The sequence below is a fragment of the Palaemon carinicauda genome, chromosome 6 (genome assembly GCF_036898095.1).
Source record: "Palaemon carinicauda isolate YSFRI2023 chromosome 6, ASM3689809v2, whole genome shotgun sequence".
NCBI classification, from domain to species: domain Eukaryota; kingdom Metazoa; phylum Arthropoda; class Malacostraca; order Decapoda; family Palaemonidae; genus Palaemon; species Palaemon carinicauda.
In genome coordinates this window covers 4,064,269-4,083,865 of record NC_090730.1, presented here as the reverse complement: position 1 = coordinate 4,083,865, position 19,597 = coordinate 4,064,269, and the positions used below count along the sequence as shown (strand labels likewise).

The following is a 19,597-nucleotide window of genomic DNA, read 5'->3' as shown; positions in this document are numbered from 1 at the left end:
GTTTGAGAACCAGAATTACCAAGATTAAAGGAGAATTCACTAGATTTCTGAAGTTTATAAAGAAAGCAAGTGATATCAAGAGCTTATGAAGTTCATCACTATTAAGAGATGGTTATATTCAAGTAGCCTAGTCTTCTGTGGTGTCTCCCCTGAATAAAGAGTAAATTTCCTTTTGCACTTTGAATTGTTAAATTGATTGGCATCCATTGAAACACTTTTCCACAAGAGGTACCAGGAGCGAAACACACACTTCACAATGATTATTTAAATCATAGTATTGCCCCCAACATGATACACAAAAGAAATTTGGATCATGATCTCTCTGAAATAATTCCTGCGCACACTCTAGGCAGTAATTGCTAACTAAACCAGGGGAAGACATATGTGAGTGCAGTAAGTAAACAATCTTAGTGTGATTGCGGCTGTTCAACGATGATGATGAAGACTAGATTACAAAGCCACAACCTGGGCTTTTCACCCTTACGCAAGAGTTCCATTCCCTTGTTAACAGCATGTATTTATTGAAATAAAACAAAATGGGATAATTTTAAAATTTTAAATTATACTGCAAGTATTGATTAAATCTGGGTTCTGGAGAAGTACAGCAATACAGTATGAGCATCAGGGGAGATTCACAGAAATTATACAAATTAATTTAAATATTTGCAATATTCCTTTTATATTAAGAATTTTTTATTAATTTTTAGTCCTTTTTCATTGTTATTGCATGACATAGAGATTGATGTTAAGTCATGTAAAATGGCGTAAGATTTTCTCTTTTAAATTAATATTTAAGGATAAGCGACGTAAAGTCGGAAGTGACATGTCAAACCAACGTAAAGAGGAGTATTACGTACTGGATTGCATTTGCTGTATTTGTCTAAATAATAATTTTAAATTGATTTTCATTTCAGGCCACAGAAATATGTTTGGCATGGCTCCAACTTGGATGGTGAGAGGGCTCTCTCATCCTACTGTGATGCTTGGCACACGAATGCCAAAGACGTGGTGGGCTTAGCATCATCACTGCACAAGAATCGCCTCCTGGGTCAGGAGAGGATGGGCTGCCACAATTCCTTTGCTGTCTTGTGCATTGAAGCCACTGGCAAAGCCCACTTTAGGCGGAGACGCTATGCACCTCACTCCTCACTCACTTCTTCGTCTGTAGATCAGGAAATGACCAGTGAAGAGTATCAAGAATTCTTACATAAGATTGTGAGTGAAAAAAATGTGTGAGAAGCAGCTTTTCAATAATTATACTTGTATTTCAAACAGTGAGTGATCTTAGTCACTTAAAAAGGCAAATAAATGTGAAAGTTGCTTAAAAATAAACTTCCACAGGTGAAAAGTCATGACAGTAAGTTACTACTTATATTTGGTGCTGATTTAAACAATAGAACCCCACCTTAACATTTCTTCGTACAGGACAACATGCCAGAACTAAGGAGTACCATATCCAACCCTTACTGATGGACAGTTATATTTAATATGATTGTATTGTGATCTACCTGTTAAGAAACAACGATTTTCCCCTTGTAATTATTCTCTCAAGAGTCACAGAGACACAAAACAACAGCAGTATCTGTTGTTGTACGTAATATTACGGGTCGTGGCTCTTTGGAGGTAAAGCTGCTTTATTTAAAAGTCTTAATCAGTGTTACCAATATATGTTAGCCGTTGTAGCTCTTTTAGCAAAACCAGGAGTAGCTTTCTGGTAGTTCGCTTTGCAAGGTCTCCATAAAAGAGGAGATAACTCAGAAACTGCTTCAAGTTTCAGTGACCACTCTCCCTCAAGATTCATTCTTCACTCTACTTTGTGTGATTTAGAACGCTGAAAATTCGACACTTTACCAGCAATGAGTGCAAGATTTTAAAATTTGACTTCAGTGTCAAGAGTACAAGGAACATTATTTATATTAAGGCTTCTCAGGTCCAGGGCAAAGAAGAAAAACAATCTTAACTGAATGACTTGAGCCAAAGCATAAGTGTTTACCTTTTTCTTCTAGGAATAAACATTTGGTAATGTCTTATTCTTGTGTATTCATAAAAGATAAGCGAAGGTCAGTGTTCATCACAATGTCATAAATATAATAAGTAACTGTTACCTTATATTGTAGGTACTGGATTTTATTAGGCAAATGTAGGAGAATTGTTTTGAAATTCCAGAGTGCCATAGTTTATTTATTTGAAAAAAGTCATATTCTGAAATATGAACTGAAATGTTTTGTAGTTTAGATTATATTTAAAACAGTTGTCCTTTTAACATTTATCAGAATATTGAAAATTATAATGTTTAGAGGGAACAAATTTTATATTTTCTCATCTTTTATTTCTATAATGGCTATTGCCGAATGATATACCATGCAATTCAACATTATTGCTGGTCTTTGATTAATTATGCAAGGTAATGAAACAATTACTCAAAACTAAAATTCAAAAAGTTAATCCCTAATTTTTTTATAATAGGATTTAAGGAAATAAAATTTCCCATTTTACTCCATTGTTATATCAAATCTATTAAATAGGGACTGACTTATTCCTGAGAAAATTATCTCTACATTCTAGATACTAATAAGTTCAAATGATGCTTTTATAATATGTTTTTGGTGAAATCAGTGCAGTAGCAAAAATGTACACTGAAAGTGCATCTTCACATTTCAGCAGTGTAAATACATATCTATATTCTACTTAAATGGCTCAGCCAAGTTGGTTCCTATCTGTTAAGAAAACCGCAGTTGCTATTCTACAGAGAAGTAAAATGCCACTGCTATTTGATCTTCCATTTTTGCCATTTGCTTGCTCTTTAAAATGTCATGTGAAGAGTCACTTGTGCTTTTAAAAATGTTGTTCTCTGTGTTCCCCCCATCGTATGTGTAGCGGCTAATTAAAAAGATAAATAACTTTGTAATGAACTGGATGAGCACCAACCAGATGTTTTAACATGGCTTTAAGAACTCTAATGAAGGAAACTACTTCAATAGGGCTATTAATCTACAAGTGAATCGGCCATATTCCTGGTCACTTCCAATAATTTAAACTCCCTTACCCCCTCTCTCATCCATTTTAAGCCAGAAGTCTATCTTACCTACCTTCTCAGTTTAAGCTGAACTACGATTTCTATTTTGTCGGCTTTTGGTTTCTATTTTGTCCACTACAAGCCAAGGCTGTAGAATATCTCTTTGAAGCAAATACTCTCCATATTTGTCTTCCTTTTAGGATTATCTTTAAAAGGATGGATAAATCATGTATAATTAGAATCTCTGGATAATGTTGCATCATCATACTGTATGTAATTTTAATACCAGTAATGTGTTCTTTATATTTATGTAGGAGATAACAGATACTGCTATAGGTATTGCTACCATACAGTCAGATTAAACCCTATTTAATTCCCATGAATGTGTGAGTAAAGGAAAGGAAATGTTGATCCTACATTTCATTTGAAAATAAAGAGCAACCTATTGGAAATTAACTGCTTTAGAATTTCCATCATCAAAAGTAGCTTTATTATTTTGCTCAGAACTTTCTAAACATAAACATCTCCTTTATGTCTATGGCATTTTTATATTTTATAAATCCTTAATTTCGTACCAATGATAAAATAAAATTTACCTAAAATGTTAATAGATGACTAGACTTGTCTGTTCCTTAGGGCATTTGAAAATGTACGTAGGGTCAACATCTCCTTGCAACTAAAGTTTTATCATTTCCTGAAATGTATGAGAAATTAGGGGGTTAAGCTTTGTAAAGTATGAATAGCTATTGTGTTTTTAATTCATTTACAATATTTTATGCTTATTTTATGGGTAAGTTTACTTTTGTTGAGTTTTCCATTGTGAAATATTCCTCATAGTGGGGACATCAAGTAAAACAAAGCTCCATTTGTCTCTCATAAAACAAATATTCTATGAAAAAATATCCTTACCATAAATTATTAATGAAATTAAGGGGAAGAACCAATTATTTCTTGCATGTAAAGTAAGCAAAGAACCATAATCACTTTTACATATCAATTAAAATTAAACGAAAATTCTCTGCCCTTCTCATCTCAATGAAAATGATTAAACATAACACTTGTAATCTTTGCGTATACAATAACAAATATTTCTCTAGATATTTTTTAATGAAACTACACCATGAACATTTTGGAATAATATAAGGTAATCAATCCTGGTACTTGCCAAGGGAGTTACAGTAGTACCTCAGTATACAAGTTTAGTTCGTTCCAGGAGCAAGCTCATAAACCAAAAATTATCCCCACAAGAAATAAAGATAGTTCATTTGATGCAATCAACATGTTCATAAATGCACATACTGTATATACTTATTTTTAAAGGTTTGTAATGTTATTTAAAGAAGAAATTATTGCTTCTAACATCAGAAATGAATAGAAATTAATAATTCACAATAAAAATTAGAAATTAACTTGCATTTTACCTTTGAGGAGAGTCGTGGCTTGCGTACAGGAGACGAGAGGCAGCAGGGGTCATTTCATGGAGGGAGAATCTCCCTCTGTAAGAACTTCTGGTAAAATATCATTCTCTTGAATGGCGTTCACTATAACTAACTGAATCATTTAATTTACACTTTTTAGACACTTTCTCGTCTTCTTTTAGTTACGTTTAATTTTGACATGGAATCTATCTAGAGATTAACTTTTTGTTTTTTCTTTAAAATTGTATGGAAATGTGACGTAGGCTTGCCTGCCTAAACTTTGTCTGGATTGTGGGTTTCTTCAAAATTTTCTAGGGTTTTCCACACTTAACTTTTCTATTACTTCACTCAAGGTGAGAGGTTTGTCACTCTACCCCTCCTCTTCCCCAGATGAAATATTCTCCACTGTTTCTTATTGTTGCTCCTTATGCAACTCAGTTATCAGCTGCTCATTATGTTCCTGTAGCCAATTGCTGATGTAATCCCTGTCCACCTTCAACCCCATTGTCTTGCCCAAGGACACAATTTCATCATCAACTGCCTCCTACTGCATGGGTTCAAGTCCCTTAAAACCACATTCTGTGATGCAATCAGGCCACAGTTTGCTCCATGCAAAATTGAGGGTTCTCTTGGTGACCCCTTCTCAGGCTTTATCAATCCTTTTGAGGGAGTTGTCGTGTGGAAATGTACTTCCCAAAACTCTCGTAGGATGAGCTTGGTCCCTTCAATGACCTCGAAACATCGCTTGAACATTGCTTTTGTGTACAGATTTTTTATAGTTGGAGATCACCCGCTGATCCATGGGTAAGAAAATTGTAGTAGTATTGGGGAAAATTGTAGTAGTATTGGGCGGCAGGATCTTGATGAATTTGAACTTGTCCAATAGGTCGTCTTCAATAGCTGGAGGATGGGCAAGACCATTGGGAGATCTCTGTCCATAAGGTACTTTTTGACTTCAGGTCCAAAATCCTCATTAACCCATTTGACAAACAAAATGCTTGTCACCCAAGCCTTGTTATTTGACCTCCACGTGACTATTTTTTTCTGCACCTTGTGCTTTCAAAATGTTCATGGATTCTCAGATTGATTCACCTGGAAAGGTTTAACTTTGCAATCCCCACTGTCTTGAGCACAGAACCGCAGGATTAGATTGTCTTTCATGGACTTTTGACTGGAAATTACCTTCTCTTCTGTAGTAATGAGGCACCTCCTGGGCATCTTTTTTCCAAAGACTGGTCTTGTTGGGGCATCCAAGACTGAATCGACGAACCTTTTAAATTCAGACATGAATATCTCTGCTGCCTTGACATTGGAGTTCGCAGCCTCACTATTCCGCACAACCCACTGTGGATGCCTCTTCATCTCTTGAAGTTTTCAAACTGGCCATGGCTTGCTTTGAATGTTAATTTTTTTTTTTTTTTTTTATGGTTTGCTATTATACCTGGCTCAGCTAATTTTTTCAAAAGTTCAGCACACAAATTTATGTTTTCAATTATAGTATCACCTCCTAACTGCTTCTCATTGATCAAGATGAGAAGGAAGTTTTCAATGTTATCTAGAATATGCAGCCATTGTTTTGCAGCAGCATTAATTGCTTGGGTTTCCTTTACCTCAGTATTTTGCAAATTATCAACGTTCTAAAATCGTACATTTCTGCCAGGTTCCACATGTGTACCTTGATTACGCGTCTCAATAATTTCTTTTTTCATCTAATAAGGTTATCATCTTTCTTGATCACCTTGGGAGCCTTTGTTGAGATGCTGTACTTCATTCCCCCCGTTATCCCTACATTAAGGAGTATGTTGCCTAATGCCATCAAAGGCATCGTCTTCCACTAAACCTCTTCTCTCCATATCATCCTTCACCTATCTCAACCTTTAGTTCTCTACCTCGCTCTCGATCTTTCCCCCTTCCCCTAACGTTCCTCCCAGCCCTCCCCACTATTCATTCTCAACACGTGCCCATACTATCTCAGCCGCCTCGCTCTCGATCTTTCCCCCTTCCCCTAACGTTCCTCCCAGCCCTCCCCACTATTCATTCTCAACACGTGCCCATACTATCTCAGCCGCCTCGCTCTCGATCTTTCCCCCTTCCCCTAACGTTCCTCCCAGCCCTCCCCACTATTCATTCTCAACACGTGCCCATACTATCTCAGCCGCCTCGCTCTCGATCTTTCCCCCTTCCCCTAACGTTCCTCCCAGCCCTCCCCACTATTCATTCTCAACACGTGCCCATACTATCTCAGCCGCCTCGCTCTCGATCTTTCCCCCTTCCCCTAACGTTCCTCCCAGCCCTCCCCACTATTCATCCTCAACACGTGCCCATACTATCTCAGCCGCCTCGCTCTCGATCTTTCCCCCTTCCCCTAACGTTCCTCCCAGCCCTCCCCACTATTCATTCTCAACACGTGCCCATACTATCTCAGCCGCCTCGCTCTCGATCTTTCCCCCTTCCCCTAACGTTCCTCCCAGCCCTCCCCACTATTCATTCTCAACACGTGCCCATACTATCTCAGCCGCCTCGCTCTCGATCTTTCCCCCTTCCCCTAACGTTCCTCCCAGCCCTCCCCACTATTCATCCTCAACACGTGCCCATACTATCTCAGCCGCCTCGCTCTCGATCTTTCCCCCTTCCCCTAACGTTCCTCCCAGCCCTCCCCACTATTCATTCTCAACACGTGCCCATACTATCTCAGCCGCCTCGCTCTCGATCTTTCCCCCTTCCCCTAACGTTCCTCCCAGCCCTCCCCACTATTCATTCTCAACACGTGCCCATACTATCTCAGCCGCCTCGCTCTCGATCTTTCCCCCTTCCCCTAACGTTCCTCCCAGCCCTCCCCACTATTCATCCTCAACACGTGCCCATACTATCTCAGCCGCCTCGCTCTCGATCTTTCCCCCTTCCCCTAACGTTCCTCCCAGCCCTCCCCACTATTCATTCTCAACACGTGCCCATACTATCTCAGCCGCCTCGCTCTCGATCTTTCCCCCTTCCCCTAACGTTCCTCCCAGCCCTCCCCACTATTCATCCTCAACACGTGCCCATACTATCTCAGCCGCCTCGCTCTCGATCTTTCCCCCTTCCCCTAACGTTCCTCCCAGCCCTCCCCACTATTCATTCTCAACACGTGCCCATACTATCTCAGCCGCCTCGCTCTCGATCTTTCCCCCTTCCCCTAACGTTCCTCCCAGCCCTCCCCACTATTCATTCTCAACACGTGCCCATACTATCTCAGCCGCCTCGCTCTCGATCTTTCCCCCTTCCCCTAACGTTCCTCCCAGCCCTCCCCACTATTCATCCTCAACACGTGCCCATACTATCTCAGCCGCCTCGCTCTCGATCTTTCCCCCTTCCCCTAACGTTCCTCCCAGCCCTCCCCACTATTCATTCTCAACACGTGCCCATACTATCTCAGCCGCCTCGCTCTCGATCTTTCCCCCTTCCCCTAACGTTCCTCCCAGCCCTCCCCACTATTCATTCTCAACACGTGCCCATACTATCTCAGCCGCCTCGCTCTCGATCTTTCCCCCTTCCCCTAACGTTCCTCCCAGCCCTCCCCACTATTCATTCTCAACACGTGCCCATACTATCTCAGCCGCCTCGCTCTCGATCTTTCCCCCTTCCCCTAACGTTCCTCCCAGCCCTCCCCACTATTCATCCTCAACACGTGCCCGTACTATCTCAGCCGTCACACTCTTATCACCTCTGTAATCTTCACTACGCCTGCAATTCTTATGTCATAATTTTCCAATCTTTCAAGCAGTGATATTCCATAATTCACCTTAGGATTCTCAACTCTTTTCAAGATTTGCTTCTTCTTTTCGTCTTGAGAGTCCACGTGTTTTCATTAAGACTGGTCTTATTACTGTGCTATAGTGCTATAAATCTAAACTTTCAGCTTGATATGCATTTTTTTTTTTTATCACATACACTCCTGCTACCTCCCTCTACTTCCCCTCAAATTCGGCCTCACATCCTCCCTCTTGACTAAAAGTAGATCTCAAGATCTAAATTATTTCATGTTTTATAACCAAGCCTCTACTTTCATGTATGGGTATCCTGCCCCTACCTAACTTACATCTCGCCATAACCTCAGTCTTATCCATGTTTACCCTCAAAGCATCGCTCTCCAAAGGCTAAAACCCTTCTCTGTAAGTCTTCCCCATTTTTAGTGGTATCACCAAATCATCTGCATATAGCAACTCCCACAACTCTTCATTTCGGATCTCTTCACTAAACACTTCCATAACCATCAGAAATAGAAACGGGCTTTTAATGCTAAACCCTGGTGTAATCTAACACTAACTTCAAAAGGTTTTCGTTTCCCCAACTGCAGTTATTACTTTTGTCCTTGTTCTTTAGTACATGATCTCAACCTCCCTCGGACTTTCCTCTTCCCCAAGCGCTGAAACATAATTTCTCTTGGGATGCCGTATTGTAAACTTTTAACTTGAAATGAACATAAATCGCAATTCTATAAAGAACACGCTGTTACACTTTATAAAATCGCACTCCTAAAAGCACCCGCAAGATAACTTCAGGTGATGCGGGTAGGAGTATTGCAGAGTGAAAGAGTGAAGGTATGAGTAGGTGGGGAGGTATGCGAGCAAAACCAAAACAAAATTATGTGAAAATCATGTGAATACTTCTGCACAATGCATATTAATCTTGTTATTTTTCCACACACGATTCAAATACGGACGGAGATTTTTGCTCGCAGACTGATACAATACTCATATACCGATCTGATTGTATTCCAAGTTACTCGTAAACTGAGGTATTGCTGTAAACGCTATCTAATTTGTAATAATGTTACAAAAACATCAGATATATCCTCTTGATGAAGCTGATGATTTTATAATTACTGTACCCTCATATCATTGGTGTTGTCTAACAAGATGTATTTTGCATCCATTTTTGTTTCTTGATTATTATTTTTATTGTTTTTAGTTTTTTAGTAAATTTAAGATGTTGATGTAGTTCTTGAATTTTTGTAGTTCTCTATTGTTTTTGTAGGTTTTTTAATTATTTGCTGGTAACTAGTCATGTATGTTGTACTCTAGGAGTAAACCAGCAACAAGCTCTCTAAGATTATGTAGTTCAACAGAATAAGTATTATTCCAAATATGTAGGAATTTGGAAACACTTGAAGTTGCATTGTCTCTTCTGTAAAGCCATATTTGCTGAAATGATAATCAATTTTTTGTAATTGTGTACGATACTTTAAACTACTGTAGTTTTTTTTTTTAGGCTCAGTGGCATTCCAAATCAGTTGTGTGCAGATATTTTTGACAATTGCTAAAATATTAGGCTGATCTGTGTGAGTTTGAACAGGCATATTGGTACTGTTAGCTATCATTCAGTGTAGAATGATGCAATAATCTCCAAAAAAAAATCACTTTACCATTGCTTTAAAGTGTTAAATCAAATCAAAGGATGTATAGACATTGTAAAATCATATTCAATAGGTACTAAAATTCTGAGTTTGGAGATTAAAATAAGTAACCATTAGCAATTTAAACTGATCAAAGTTTATACTGTTTTGGTTCCCTTGTATGATTGCCAGATTTCTGAAAGATGTGTAAACTAAATAGATTGCCAACTTTTATCCAAAAATAAAACTTTACAGCATTACTAAATTCCTCTTTGCATATGATAAATGCTGTAACTAATCTTGGTTTTCCTATTTAAAGCCTGATTAATGTGTATTTTTTTAGCTATTTAAATTATAGCCATTAAATGTAGTAGTGCGTATCTAATGCACAAGCTGGAAATGGTTGTTGAAGCATAATAAGGTATTTAGCGAATCGTGTAGTCTGGATACTTCTGACCTAAGACCTCTTTGACTGAGATGGGGGAAGGTGTTGAAGGAGGAAATAATTACCTAGAAACTATCTTTAAAAATAGCTATTTATTCCTACATACAATACAAACTTTCATCTTTCAATATTGGGCAGGGGACTCGCTTATTGGTACAAGTCCCCATGAGATTAGAAACTGTTAGGACCGGATCCAGTAAGAGTTTATGGAAAAATCTGTAATGTCGCACAAAATCAAGCTTATATTCCTTAATCCTTTCAGCTCCAGGTGCTCCCAAATGATTTGGTCCTTAAGCAAAGTTTTTTACATTACTCGTTTACATCACAATGTGATTCTGCTCAAAAAAGGACTGAAGCAGTAGATGCATGCGAAAGAAGAGACAATGCAAGACCGAGACCAAGTCAGTGAGAGACGAGGCGTTGTGCTGTATGGAGAGGGAAACAGCTCGAAGCATGCCAGGTGCAAAGGAGCACAGTCAGTTCGAAAACGTCGGGCCGCGAGAGTACTCAAAACGGGAAACAGCGATTGTGATATTTTATTTAATAGGTTATATGGTTTTCTGTATTGCAAATGACCAAATCCCTGAGTACCAAGGGCCGACTGTATTACTAAATATAAACTACATCATATGGTGCTGAAAGGAGCAGAAATAGTGGACATAAATTATGTCCAATGCCCTTCAAAGGTCGTTGCCAAAAACGGGATAGGGTTAGAATTATCATCCGTCCTCCTTGTTAATGAGGATGGGGACCTACTACTTATCTGACATCTAAAAGAAAGGGTACACCTGGAGCTTCTTGCGGAGCTGGGTGACAAATGGATTGGTCATCAGGGACTACCCCACCTAAAGTCTTTATGCTATGCAAGAATGTAAGAACCAGTCTGTCCTTATAACTTCCCCATATGGTGCACAGTAGTTGATTGGCTAATATGTTACTGTACTACAGCCTGAAATGTACTTCGCTGAGAGCCTTATGGCTAGTGACTAGTGAACCTCCAACTTGTGCTCTTGCTTTTTCATCTGACAGAGGGAGACTTTCTCCCTGTCTATTGACACGTACTAAAGAGACTGCTTCAATCCTGAAGCAATTAAACCTTTGAAACCACCAGGATCAGCCAATTATCTAGATGCTACTGTATATCCAGACCACTCCTGTGAAAAGTACAATACACTACTCGATTGAAGGCTAAATCAACCTACTTCCAAGAGGACTGATGGACTTGTCCTTCAAATCCACTGAAAGTAGTTTCTCCCTCTTTGAAAGAAGACAATACAAACCTGACCATTTACAATTTGACTGAGTTTAACCAATAAAACTGTTCAATGGAAAGAGGTCGATGACTAACCTTACCCATATAGTGATCGCCCATGACTACCTACACTTTTTCCCAAGTAAATAAAATTTTCAGTTCACTGACAGCAGGAGCTTTGTTACTTTGGAGGATGAGAAGGTGAAATGGAGGCCAACAGTTCTTAAAGGGTAGTAAGTAACTGTCCAAAGGACATTTATTACCAGACTCCTAGTGCTGTGAACTTCCTCTATGGCAAGACAGGTATGATCGACTTGCAGCATTCCATTCCAATGATATGTATTATATACTGTCAAATTTTCATATACTGTAAGTAAATGATAAAAGAAAGAAAATATGGGTAATTACACCTAATAGAGCTCAAAGGATTAAATGAAGGAAGCTTGTTGCAAGTATCACATCCCAGTAGCCCCACTCTTCCCGCTCGATTAAACCCGAGAAGGACCACAAAAAGGTTGGTCAGTATCCATATCTCAAGGGCAAGAAATTCGCTGATACTTCCTGCTGGAATTATGAAGAGGTCTAAGCCTTTTTGTACCCAAGCTAGAGGGCATGATCATTCTCAAATGCTTGCCCATGGCTACATTTTAGGATCCAGGGGTCCTGAAGGAAACATGTTATTTTCATTAGTAAAATAAATTTTTGAATATACTTACCCGATAATCATGTAGCTGTCAACTCCGTTGCCCGACAGAATTCTACGGAAGGGATACGCCAGCGATCGCTATACAAGAGGGGGGTGTACTCACAAGCGCCACCTGTGGCCAGGTACTGCAGTACTTCTTGTTGACACCACCTCAATTTTTCCTCGGTCCACTGGTTCTATGGGGAGGAAGGGTGGGTCAATTAAATCATGATTATCGGGTAAGTATATTCAAAAATTTATTTTACTAATGAAAATAACATTTTTCAATATTAATCTTACCCGATAATCATGTAGCTGATTCACACCCAGGGAGGTGGGTGAAAACCAGTGTACATGTATATCAAGAAGCTAAGTATCCCGTATTTCATATTATCAGTTATTCAAAATAACAATGAAATTATAAGTACCTGGTAAGGAAGTCGACTTGAGCCATTACTCTGCCTTAAATAAGTTCGTCTTCCTTACTGAGCGCAGCGTTCCTCTTAGGAGGCTGAACAACTCTAAGGTGCTGAAGTATCAAGGGCTGCAACCCATACTAAAGGACCTCATCACAACCTTTAACCTCAGCGCTTCTCAAGAAAGAATTGACCACCCGCCAAATCAACAAGGATGTGGAAGGCTTCTTAGCCGACCGTACAACCCATAAAAAGTATTCAAGAGAAAGATTAAAAGGTTATGGGATTATGGGAATGTAGTGGCTGAGCCCTCGCCTACTACTGCATTCGTTGCTACGAATGGTCCCAGGGTGTAGCAGTACTCGTAAAGAGACTGGACATCTTTGAGATAGAATGATGCGAACACTGACTTGCTTCTCCAATAGGTTGCATCCATAACACTCTGCAGAGAACGGTTCTGTTTGAAGGCCACTGAAGTAGCCACAGCTCCCACTTCATGTGTCCTTACCTTCAGCAAAGCAAGGTCTTCTTCCTTCAGATGAGAATGTGTTTCCCTAATCAGAAGCCTGAATAGGTAAGAAACTGAGTTCTTAGACCTTGGAAAAGAAGGTTTCTTGATAGCACACCATAAGGCTTCTGATTGTCCTCGTAAAGGTTAAGACCTTTTTAGATAGTACCTAAGAGCTCTAACTGGGCAAAGTACTCTCTCCAGTTCATTCCCCACCAAGTTGGACAGGCTTGGGATCTCGAACGACTTAGGCCAAGGACGTGAAGGAAGCTCGTTTAGCAAAAACCGAGCTGCAAGGAACATGTAGCCGTTTCAGATGTGAAAACAATGATCCTGCTGAAGGCGTGGATCTCACTTACTCTTTTAGCTGTTGTCAAGCACACGAGGAAAAGAGTTTTTAATGTGAGGTCCTTAAAAGAGGCTGATTGGAGAGGTTCAAATCTTGATGACATAAGGAACCTTAGGACCACGTCTAGATTCCAGCCTGGAGTGGACAACCGACGTTCCTTTGAGGTCTCAAAAGACCTAGGGAGGTCCTGTAGATCTTTGTTGGTGGAAAGATCCAAGCCTCTTGTGGCGGAAAACCGCTGCCAACATACTTCTGTAACCCTTGATCGTAGGAGCTGAAAGGGATCTTACTTTCCTTAGATGTAACAGGAAGTCAGCAACCTGGGTTACAGTGGTACTGGTTGAGGAAACTGCATTGGTCTTGTACCAGCTACGGAAGACTTCCCCTTGAGACTGATAGATTCTGAGAGTGGATGTTCTCCTTGCTCTGGCAATCGCTCTGGCTGCCTCCTTCGAAAAGCCCCTAGCTCTTGAGAGTCTTTCGAAAGTCTGAAGGCAGTCAGACGAAGAGCGTGGAGGTTTGGGTGTACCTTCTTTACGTGAGGTTGACGTAGAAGGTTCACTCCTAGAGGAAGAGTCCTGGGAATGTCGACCAGCCATTGCAGTATCTCTATGAACCATTCTCTCGCGGGCCAGAGCGGAGCCAACCAACGTCAGCCGTGTCCCTTTGCGAGAGGAGAACTTCTGAAGTACCCTGTTGACAATCTTGAACGGCGGGAATGCATACAGGTCGAGATGGGACCAATCCAGCAGAAAAGCATCCACGTGAACTGCTGCTGGGTCTGGAATCGGAGAACAATACAACAGGAGTCTCTAGGTTATCGAGGTAGCGAACAGATCTATGGTTGGCTGACCCCACAGGGCCCAAAGTCTGCTGCAAACATTCTTGTGAAGGGTCCACTCTGTGGGGATGACCTGACCCTTCCGGCTGAGGCGATCTGCCATGACATTCATACCGCCCTGAATGAACCTCGTTATCAGCGTGAGCTTTCGATCTTTTGACCAGATGAGGAGGTCCCTTGCGATCTAGAACAACTTCCACGAAAGAGTCCCTCCCTGCTTGAAGATGTAAGCCAGGGCTGTGGTGTTGTCAGAGTCCACCTCCACCACCTTGTTAAGCTGGAGGGACTTGAAGTTTATCAAGGCCAGAAGAACCGCCAATAACTCCTTGCAATTGATGTGAAGTGTCCTTTGCTCCTGATTCCATGTTCCCGAGCATTCCTGTCCGTCCAAAGTCGCACCCCAGCCCGTGTCTGATGCGTCCGAGAGGAGACGGCGGTCGGGTTTCTGAACAGCCAAAGGTAGACTTCCTTGAGAAGAAAGCTGTTCTTACACCACGCGAGAGAAGACCTCCTCTCTTCGGAAACAGGAACTGAGACCGTCTCTAGCGTCATGTCCTTTATCCAGTGAGCAGCTAGATGATACTGAAGGGGGGGGAGGTGGAGTCTCCCTAACACGATGAACAGGGCCAGCGATGAAAGTGTCCCTGTTAGACTCATCCACTACCTGACTGAGCATCGGTTCCTTCTCAGCATGCTCTGGATGCATTCTAGGGCTTGGAAGATCCTTGGGGCCGACGGAAAAGCCTGAAAAGCTCGACTCTGAAGATCCATACCCAGGTAGACAATGGTCTGGGATGGGACGAGCTGAGACTCCTCAAAACTGACCAGGAGGCCCAGTTCCTTGGTCAGATCCAAAGTCCATCTGAGAATCTCCAGACAGCGACGACTTGTGGGAGCTCTTAAAAGCCAGTCGTCTGACGGAGCCGGACACAAGATCATGGTACTGCTGCACAGTCTGTGAACTGTCAACCATGGGGAAGCGAGGAAGTACAGTGACAACCCGAAGCTGTCTAGACTGTCTGGGTCGTACAGACAACTCCTTATCGGGTTGCTGAGGTTGCCGCACTGCGTCACAACAAGTCACTTCTGCTGGTTGTTGAACGTCTTCCCAGTGACACACTGACTCCGTAAACAAAAAATCCTCTAACAAGGACTAAGCTTGGACTGCATGTCTTGCAACACAGCTCAAGGTCTATGGGAGCAGGTGTGGTAACAGATGGGGTTATCGACTGAAGTGGAACCATTACCTTCCCTGGAAGCATGTTATGCTTAAATAAAAGTCCATAGGAGGCTACGCAGCTAAAGGCTCCTCTCCAAATGACAGAGTCCTCAAGGGAATATCAGAAGGAGGGAGAAAAGCACTTTCTCATCTACAGGGACCATATCCGAGAAAAGCTAAGTTCTCTCAGTGAGGGTTTCACTGGTGCAAAAGCAGCAGACTAGAAGGCAACGTTATGAAACTGCTTGACAGTCTAGTGAGTTGGCAACAACCAAAGATGTGTGACTGAGAAGCATGCGGTAAGGTATGCAGAGCATGCTGTATGCAGAGCATGCTGTATGTAGAGCATGCTGTAAGGTAAGCAGAGCATGTTGCATGGCGTGTAACATTTCTCAGAAATTCCATGACCAGTGCTAGATTGAGTAATATCGCATTACTGTCCATTGAAAGTGCACGTGCCGAGGGAATTGATTTAGACTGTTTTGTTGATGAATTTGATAGCCGGCATGATAATCGTAGAATTAAGCTGCACTAAATATACGCACTATAATCTACTTCACCTCAGGAAAGGGAAACTCGCCCTGTTGGCAACACTGCATTACTTCATGCATGCTTGCATGGGGTTTTAATATCAACATAATATTTACATTACATTCATAACTCATGATTCATTTTTGTTTTGAAGATATTTTTGCCATATTTTGCGATTTTGTTAAAAATATATTGCAAGGAATACATATATATTTGTTTATTTAAGTAATACGAATAACTTCCATTATCATAATGTTTGTGTAGGCATACATGTATATGATTACAAATGCAAGTTATGAAAGTAATGAGGTGTTATTATTGTCATTTGTTATTTCAAAGTTGAATGGGAAGAGGCTCAAGTTGAGGAGAAAGTGGCAGATGCATGCGTTGAGGTGGCTGACTCATAGCATGAGGTTCCTGCCTCAAGAGTTGCGCTTGCCTCAAGGGTTGAGGTGGCTGCGCAGAGAGAGGCTCTTGACTCACGAGTTGAGGTTCTTGAGGTGTGAGCTGCGAGAGTTGAGGTAGCGGCTGCGCAGAACGCAGTTCCTGTCTCACGAGTTGAGGTTCCTGAGGAGCTAGCCTCAAGAGTTGAGGCTCTCGCCTTGAGGAAAGTTGAGGTAGCAGCTGCGAGAGCTGAGGTGGCTGCCTCAAGGATGGTAGAGGTTGTCGTACCTCAAAAGGTTGTTGCCTCGAAGATGGTCTAACTGCAAGAAAATCTTGCCTCAAGGCAAAAGACTCCTGCTCCCATTGTTGAGGTTGCCTTAAGGAAGGTTGAGGTTGCTGCACAACGCTGGTAACTGGCAACTCCGAACGCGGTAAGGTAGCTTGAGGAACCTCAACTTCGTACGCCTGGCAGACTGGACTGCGGTGAGGCGGAGCGCTCGCAGGAGGAGGTGTAACCTTCTCAGCCTGAAACTCACGCATTAAGACCGCAAGCTGCGACTGCATGGACTGCAGCAAAGTTATCTTGGGATCAACAGACGATAAGGTCTGTTGAGGCAAAGCCTTAACAGAAGATGAGGTCTGTTGAGGCATCGCCTTACCTCTCTTAGGAGGTGTGCAGTCACCTGATGACTGCGGAGAGTCAGAGCTAACCCAATGACTGCATCCGGGTTGTTGAACTCTAGAGGTCTGGACTTTACGTTTAAGAGGTCTTGAGACCTGAGTCCAGCGTTTTCTCCCCGAAATTTCTTCTGCAGACGAGTAAAATAAGGGCTCAATCGTCTGCGGGTGGGAGTGACGGTCTCTGTAAGACACGCCCGCAACCACCGAGGATACTTCTGTGCGCCGATCAAGGCCTGCCGAACCCTTTTGCCCTTCGACATTGCTTCTCCCCTGGGCTTGGGAGCTTGCAAGAGGTCCCGGACTGGGAGGACGACTGGCACGCACAGAAGTACCCTCACGCACAACACTGACACACTTTGCTCTAATCACTTATCACTTTTGATTTTCTGTTTGCACTTATTTCACTGAACTCGAAACTTTAAGTGGTTTGTACCTGAAACACGCAATTCTATCCTTCCTTAAAAGTTAGTAATTGCGAAAACAGAATTACAATGTAACAGAAAAATATAATGAAAGATAAATAATTCAGTGGCTGGAAAGAGACTAAACACTAGATCAAATAAACTACGTTTAAAATCTCTCACCGCATAAAGCCTGAGAACAAGAATAAAACTCTAGAAACGTTTACCTTCTTCTCCTAAAGAGACTAGGGAGAAGAGCAAAAACGATAACAACTTTACTCGCTTGAACGAAACGTTTATCCAGCTCTCTCTCCCTCCGTCTCTATCTCTCTCTCTCTGTTTATCCAGCTCTCTCTCCCTCCGTCTCTATCTCTCTCTCTCTCTCTCTCTCTTGACTTAGAACCTGAGAGAAGAGCCCAATCATATATATCGTTAAAACATATTATTGTTAAAGGAAAAAAACTGAAATATTTCCCAAATAAAAAGTTCCTTTATTAGAATTAAAACCATTAAGCTAAGAAAGAATGAACAAAACACTAGAAACGGTTACTCTTACTGCAACGTGACACCGTGAAAATTCTCTCTCTATCGTAACGATAGAGCGCAAGTTGAACGTTCTGAACGTCAACAACTGCAGAGACAAAACAAAACGTTAGTTCAACTTTGAAAACAGTACGAGACTATCAAAGAAATTCTTTCAAAAACATTAAAATAGCATAATATGTTAACAGGTAAAACCGAAATGACGGGCTCAATGTTAATTAACTTTGGTACCAAGAAAAGACCGCCTACTATTAGGAAAGGTCGCTATAAACAAATATAAAAATTAATTTTAATAAGTTTATAATAAAAGGAAGTTAATCGAAGAGGCCTATAAAAGGCGGAGAGATATAAAACAAATCTATAACTTTTGTTAAGCAAAATTAAGAAAGAGAGTCTATACTCTCTTAGACACCAACACTTCCGTCTAAGGGAAGGGTCGGCCATTTAAAGGTGAAAGAGAGTTCATACTCTCTTCGTCACCATAATTAATCAAATTAATTCCAAAAGCTAGCTAAGCTAATAATAAAACTTCCTGAATAGCGAAAGCTGAAATCTTAGAGCAATACTTCACCAAAAACCGTGAACAAGACTCCAAAATTATAAGCGTATCCATGAACATCTTGCCGGAAGCACGACAGAGGAAAAATTGAGGTGGTGTCAACAAGAAGTACTGCAGTACCTGGCCACAGGTGGCGCTTGTGAGTACACCCCCCACTTGTATAGCGATCGCTGGCGTATCCCTTCCGTAGAATTCTGTCGGGCAACGGAGTTGACAGCTACATGATTATCGGGTAAGATTAATATTGAAAAATGATGTATAAAGTAGTCTTGACAGTCAGACCTCTACTTATCCACTGCTGCTTCCATTTTACTCTTTGGAGTGAAGAGTAATCATATTCTTATCCATTCTGTAGAGCTACATAGCTGTGGATCAACTTGTTAAGATTACAATGATATAACATCACTTCTCTTCAAAAAAAAGTTTGCACAGGTTTACTGTCTGGTGAGCAAGAAAAGCCGGACCTTTTCCCCTAAGCAGCACTCGCCTCCTAAACTTAGCCAGTTCCTCCAATGTAGAAAACCTTATTTGAACTGGCAATATTTGCTATTGTGGGGGACTATCGGTCAAACCCCAATATTCCTTTGCTATCAAATCAACGGTAGAGGAATCCTCATGTGCAAGGCTGGCAGTCTGTGAGTAGACTAATGGATTAACCAGTAGAAGAGTAGCCTCACATTCCTCTTGGACATAGTACCACCAATGATCTGAGAAGGATGGGAGGCAAGAACTTCCTGGATTGGCTAAACAAAAGTATGAGGGGCAAGCGCTTCCTGCATTGGCTAGAACAAATTAATCCTCTAATCTGGAGATCATTGAATTTGGCTGGTCAAAGAACCCTCCAGCAACTAACCAAGGCTTTTTGAGAGACAGTTCTCTGCCATGAGGGAGGAAGGTTGCAGCACTTCTCATTACAGACACTGCTCTGGATGAAGGTGCTAAAGCTGCCTTTTTTAGATTTTTGTACTCTTAAAT

At 41.3% G+C, this 19,597-nt stretch overlaps 2 protein-coding genes across 7 annotated transcripts in view; one reads left to right on the top strand and one right to left on the bottom strand.

The window, feature by feature from the left end:
• LOC137642384 (collagen alpha-1(XVIII) chain-like) overlaps positions 1-1,239 on the top strand; it is an 82,766-nt gene extending 81,527 nt beyond the window's left edge. For all 5 annotated transcript variants that reach the window (XM_068374894.1, XM_068374895.1, XM_068374893.1 and 2 more), the window contains one exon: positions 915-1,239. In XM_068374894.1, the coding sequence (XP_068230995.1) occupies positions 915-1,236 (322 nt within the window). In that variant the 3' untranslated portion in view covers positions 1,237-1,239. The remainder of the gene's footprint in view (positions 1-914) is intronic.
• The window catches only part of LOC137642388 (uncharacterized), a 65,918-nt gene that overhangs the window by 18,066 nt on the left and 28,255 nt on the right, over positions 1-19,597 (bottom strand). The window contains exon 5 of one of the 2 annotated variants that reach the window (XM_068374902.1): positions 3,613-3,710. The exons of the other annotated variant lie outside the window; for it this stretch is intronic. The gene's annotated coding sequence lies outside the window, so the exon portion shown is untranslated. Of the gene's footprint in view, positions 1-3,612; positions 3,711-19,597 lie in introns of those variants that run through there. 2 annotated transcript variants of the gene reach the window in all.